We start from the raw sequence: 5,857 nt of genomic DNA on the forward strand, positions 1-5,857 counted from the left end.
GTATAAACTCCCAGGGTCCAGGACATCCTGGTCATCCTCGTCTCCCAGATCGGTGAAGTCGATGTCGCCGATGCGCAGATCCCGCGGACTCGCCATCAGCTGGTCCCAGATGCAGTCCGACTCCTTCTTTGGAGCTGGCGGAGGAGGAGGAGGAGGAGGTCCCTGCGTTTCTATTGGTGGAGAGGTGAGACCCTTAACGATGTCTCCGAAGCGCTCGGCAAACGTTCGCACGTTGCTCTGGTTCGCGACTTTCTTGTCTTCTTCATGCCTAGCATCGTTCTCTTCCCGAGGCGTCGCGTCCTGCGACGAATCCTCAGCCTTTTCTTTTGCATCTCGCTCTTTGTCCTCGGCCAGCTCGTCTTCGTCCTCATCTTCCTCTGAGGGTTTCTTGCTCTGCGAGTAAAGCATGTCCAGCATGAAGAGCTTGCTGTCGAGGATCTTGTTTCGTTGTTCATTCACGTCTCTGACGCTCTGAGGCCACTGACCTGCAGCAAACACACAGACAGAAGGACCTCAGATACACCAGTTACTAGTTTACCGATGGTTAAGCCCATCTCTGACCCGGAGTTGTTAAATATTTCTTTTAATTTGATCATGATTTTAGCTACCATAAAGAGTGCAGTACTCACATTTTGCTATGTTTAAATACATTTAGCTAGTGCTGTCAAACGATTAATCGCGATTAAATCGCATCCAAAATTATATTATATCCACATATATTATGTAAACAAAAACTTTTATTTTGTATGCGATTAATCGTGATACATTTTTTGACAGCACTACATTTAGCCATATTTTTCTTAAAATTAGTGTAGAAAATGTAAAAAAAAAGTCTACATTTGGGCCAACTGGTTATTATAGTTTAGTGTTTCAAAATGGATTTATATATATTAAATATATATTTAATTGTGCATTATTTTATATTTAGATTTAATTTTTAATATTATAATAACAATACAATAATATAACTAATTTACATTGGTAAATATGAATATATATTATGTATTACATTTAATAATATTCCTTATTTTAGTTTAATTTTAATTAGCTTTACATTTTAGTTCAGCTTTAGATGTACCAATATTTTAGCAGTTAGCATTTTAGCTGTTTAAATCTTTTATTTTAATATTTCAGAGTTTCAATATTTAATTTTACATTACTTATAGAATTTATAATAATTACTATAATATAATTAATTCATAATAAATTATATGATAAATTAATACATACAATTACATACAGTACATTTGTATTATATTCAATATAACACATACGTTTATTAAGTATTTTGTTAAATATAATAATATTTAATATTTACCATTTTTAACCAACTTTAGTTTATTTTTAATCAAATTTAGTTTATTTATAGTTGAAGCAAGGATTATTTTTAATAGTTTTTTTTTTATGGACACATTTCCATAATATTATTTAGTAGGGATGCACCGCTAGGATTTTTTTTTGGCTGATACCGATACCGATTTTAACAAACAACTATTGGCCGATTCCGATACCGATACCAATATTGGTCAATTGCATAAAGCAGGGGTTAAAAACGCTTTAAAGACATTAAAGTAGGCCTATTTTTTTCAAGCAATTTAAAAAATTTTGCAGCATGGATAAAAAAACGCTAATCCTATAAGCGTTTTGAGAGGAAAAAATAAAATTAGTAGGCTGTACGATGCATTTTATTATTAATATATTATTATTATTTTATTATTATCATTCAGAAATAATGTAGGCTAAAACACCGGTAAATAAAAAAATAAAATATTTTCTCTGTTCACAGAAAAGTTTTACAGATTTTATTTTGTTTTGGCAAGTATTTAATTATTTTGCCCAGAGAAAAAAGCTGGATTATGCAACAGACATGCAACTCATTGTCTCCATGCAGTTAATTAATAAACTATCGGTATCTGCCCTTTTCATGCTATTTCCGATATGCCGATGGCTTTAAAATAATCAAAAATCGGCTGATAAATATCGGCGGCCGATACATCGGTGCATCCCTATTATTTAGTAATCATTATTCTCACCCGTGTCCGCTCCGCCTGCAGTGAGTTGATCTTCTCTTTCTAGTGTGCTGCTGGCTGAGGATATACTGGAGGCGGAGCAGTTATCCTTCTCGTTCACTTCTTCGTTCTGTCGTTCTTTATCACTCAAGATCCCGCTGTCCTCCGCTTCTCCATCCGGCGCTTCCCTTTCAGACCCCTCCTCTTCTTCTTCTGCCCGCTCCTCGGCTCCGCCCACTTCCTGTTCAGCACTTACCTCCTCCACTTCCTCTTCCTGTTCCTCTCTGGGTTCTATGTCCTTCTCCTCGGGTTCTAGACTGGCCTCCACGTCCGGTTCTAGATCATTGGTGTCTGTGGAGAAGGTGATTTTTCTTTATGTTTTTGAGTCTATTCTGTTCATCGAGGCTCAATTATTTAATCAAAATTATAGTAAAAATTGTGAAATATTATTATGATTTAAAACAGCTGTTTTCTATGTGAATATCTGTTAAAATGTAATTTATTTCTGTTATCAAAGCTGTATTTTCAGCATCATTACTCCAGTCTTCAGTGTCACATGATCTTCAGAAATCAGTATAATATGCTGATTATTAGAAACATTTCTGATTATTATCAATGTTGAAACCAGTTGTGCTGCCCAACACTTTTGTGGAAAATGTGATACATTTTATTTTTCAGGATTCACAGATGAATAGAAAGTTCAAAAGAACAGCATTTATTTGAAATACAAATCTATCTTTTGTAACATTATAAATATCTTCAGTCACTTTTGATAAAAATTTTTTTTAAATCTTACTTGCATAGAATGATTTCTGAAAGACTGGAGTAATGATGCTTTGATCACAGCAATAAATTACATTTGACTATAGATTCACATAGGTAACAGCTGTTTTAAATTGTAATAATATTTCACAATTTTTACTGTATTTTTAATTAAATAAATGCAGCCTTGGTGAACAGAAGAGAGCAGTATATAGTGTGCTTGTGATCAGGTTCAACATGTGACTTCCTGCATCGTCCTGCACTAATAAAGTCCCTCAGATGACGGGCTCTGTAAGGGCCCTCTGTGGCCCCGACTGCATATGAACTGGGAACACACCTGTTTGTGTCAGCACTCCACCAAACACACACACACACACACCTCCTCTGAGAAATAACACAGCCTGTTTCAGAGCGAGTGTGTGTGTGTCTGTGTGTGTGTGTGTGTGAGGTGATGGAGAGGTTACAGTATCAGCGCTCATGACTGAGTCCTTTTAAACAGTTAAATAAAGACGCACTGACTTCAGAACAGTTGTTTTTGCTTTGGTTTTTCCAAACACGTTTCCTCACGCGAGTCAAAGACTTGACCTGCCACCTCAAGACACGCGACTGCTGCTCTAAGCATCACATCTTAAAACTATGATGACTTTAAGATATATATATATATATATACAGTTATTGTGTTTGGTTTATAATGCGTTTAAAATTTTTATATCAAGTACTGCAGGTAGAACAAAATGCTTCCTGTTTGTTTTATATGTTTATTTTTATTTTCATATTTTGCATTTTTCATATATAATGCATTTTATATCACACACACACACACTCGCGCTCGCTCACACGCACACTCACACTTACACACTCACACTCACACACACACATACACAGTTTTGCATTTTTTATTTTAATTTTCATATTTTTGGATTTTCCATATTTATATAAAATCGATATTTAATCATATTTAATAATTTTAATTAGCTTGAACTTTTTACTCATGTAGAACAAATGTATTTGTTTATTTAACTTAATATATGCATATATACATTATTTTTTCAAATGTATTTTTAATTGAATATTTTGGATCTTTCATATTTAATGTAATTTATACCACACACACACACACACTTTAGCATTTTCAAAACAATTTGATATTTTGGATTTTTCATATTTATATAATATTTCTAATATTTCTAATATATAAATATGTATTTGCATATTATTTTATATATAATAAAATTTAATTTTAATTTAGTAATTTTGATTAATGTTCACACACACATAGACTTTCACTACTAAAAAGTTAATGAAGTAATAAATATAATTTGTTATAACCCCTATATAAATCAAGCCTCACACGTGGCACATGTTTAAATCATTGCATGTTGAACATTCTGTGAAACACATCAGCAGCTGTGGGACATTTCAACAAGATAAACGTCCATGACATCCTAAAAAACAATCATCTCTGTCCACACACACAAACATCTACCTGCTTCTAATACTTGACGTGAATTCAGATGCCTTCAGTGAATAAAACTAGACAGACGGCTCAACGGTTACTCATTTTGTGTGTTTTTTCTCTGAAATGATGTTATACGATGGCATGCGTTCAGTGATTATAATGTGACCCTGGAGCACAAAAGCAGTCACAAGTAGCACAGGTATATTTGTAGCAATAGCCAACAATACATTGTATGGGTCAAAATTATCAATTTTTCTTTTATGCCAAAAATCATTAGGATATTAAGTAAAGATCATGCTCCATGAAGATATTTTGTAAATTTCCTACCATAAATATATCAAAACTTAATTTTTTATTAGTAATATGCATTGCTAAGAACTTAATTTGGACAACTTTAAAGATGATTTTCTCAATATTTTGATTTTTTTGCACCCTCAGATTACAGATTTTCAAATAGTTGTATCTCAGCCAAATATTGTCCTAAAAAACCATACATCAATGGAAAGCTTATTTATTCAGCTTTCAAAAAATTGACCTTTATGACTGGTTTTGTGGTCCAGGGTCACGTACTGAGCTTGTGACAGGTGGATTTACCTGGTTCAGAGGGCGGGTACAATGTGATGGGCGTGTCCTGCTCGTCCTGTGATGTCACAGAGGAGGGCGTGGCACTGCGGGATGATTGACAGGTGTCCGTTGGGCTCAGAGTGAGGCTGAGACCTCGAGGTGCAGAATGCATTCGCTCTCGCTCAAACTCTTCGTCCGCCAGTCGCTCGGCCATCCGAAACCTGACACACACGTTCATCAAACACGGTCAATCCTCACTCTGCAGACACATTCTCACGCTGTGTGTTTTCAGTCAAACGGGACGGGAATGTGTGGAAGCCAGAGGAGGAGGAAAAATGTGTTTGGATTCGAGGAAAAGTGGGTTAAAAAAGGCTGAGGAGGGAAAATAAGACTAAACCTGTTCAAGATGTGACATCACACACACACACAGTCTACACAACACTACATGACCTAAGAGACACCTCAAAAAAGTAGAATAGTCTGATACATTAATACAAAAGTATTTAAGAATATTAAAATAAAAAAATAAATACTTAAATACTTAATATTAATTCGTTCATGTGATGATGTATTTTTATCTATGTGTATATATATATATATATGAAAGATTATAGAAGGTACGAATTATTAAAATATAATAAATATTATAGCATTAAAAATAAGTTACAATATAATCCAATAATTGACAATAATATATATTTATTGTATTATATAAATATCTATCTATCTATCTATCTATCTATCTATCTAAAAAAGTAACAAAAATACCTTATGCAAAATGCATTACAAATATAAAAGGACACACACTTTATATATATATATATATGTATGTATGTATGTATGTATGCATGTATGTATGTATGTGTGTGTGTATATATATATATATAGTCATGGCCAAAAATATCGGCACCCTTGGTAAATTTGATCAAAGAAGGCTGTGAAAATTAATCTGCATTGTTAATCCTTTTGATCTTTTATTTAAAAAATTCACAAAAATCTAACCTTTCATTGGAGAATAAGAATTTAAAATGGGGGGAACTATCATTATGACATAAATCATTTT

General features: G+C 33.7%; 1 protein-coding gene across 1 annotated transcript in view; it reads right to left on the reverse strand.

Annotated features, from left to right (window-relative positions):
- LOC107714751 (FH1/FH2 domain-containing protein 3-like) overlaps positions 1 to 5,857 on the reverse strand; it is an 84,737-nt gene that overhangs the window by 23,689 nt on the left and 55,191 nt on the right. The window contains exons 7-9 of the mRNA XM_016520714.1: positions 4,825 to 5,015; positions 2,034 to 2,360; positions 9 to 485 (exon numbers count right to left, since the gene is read on the reverse strand). Of these exons, the coding sequence (XP_016376200.1) occupies positions 9 to 485; positions 2,034 to 2,360; positions 4,825 to 5,015 (995 nt within the window). The remainder of the gene's footprint in view (positions 1 to 8; positions 486 to 2,033; positions 2,361 to 4,824; positions 5,016 to 5,857) is intronic.

This window comes from Sinocyclocheilus rhinocerous, unplaced genomic scaffold (assembly GCF_001515625.1).
Source record: "Sinocyclocheilus rhinocerous isolate Xijiao unplaced genomic scaffold, SAMN03320098_v1.1 scaffold359, whole genome shotgun sequence".
Lineage (NCBI taxonomy): Eukaryota > Metazoa > Chordata > Actinopteri > Cypriniformes > Cyprinidae > Sinocyclocheilus > Sinocyclocheilus rhinocerous.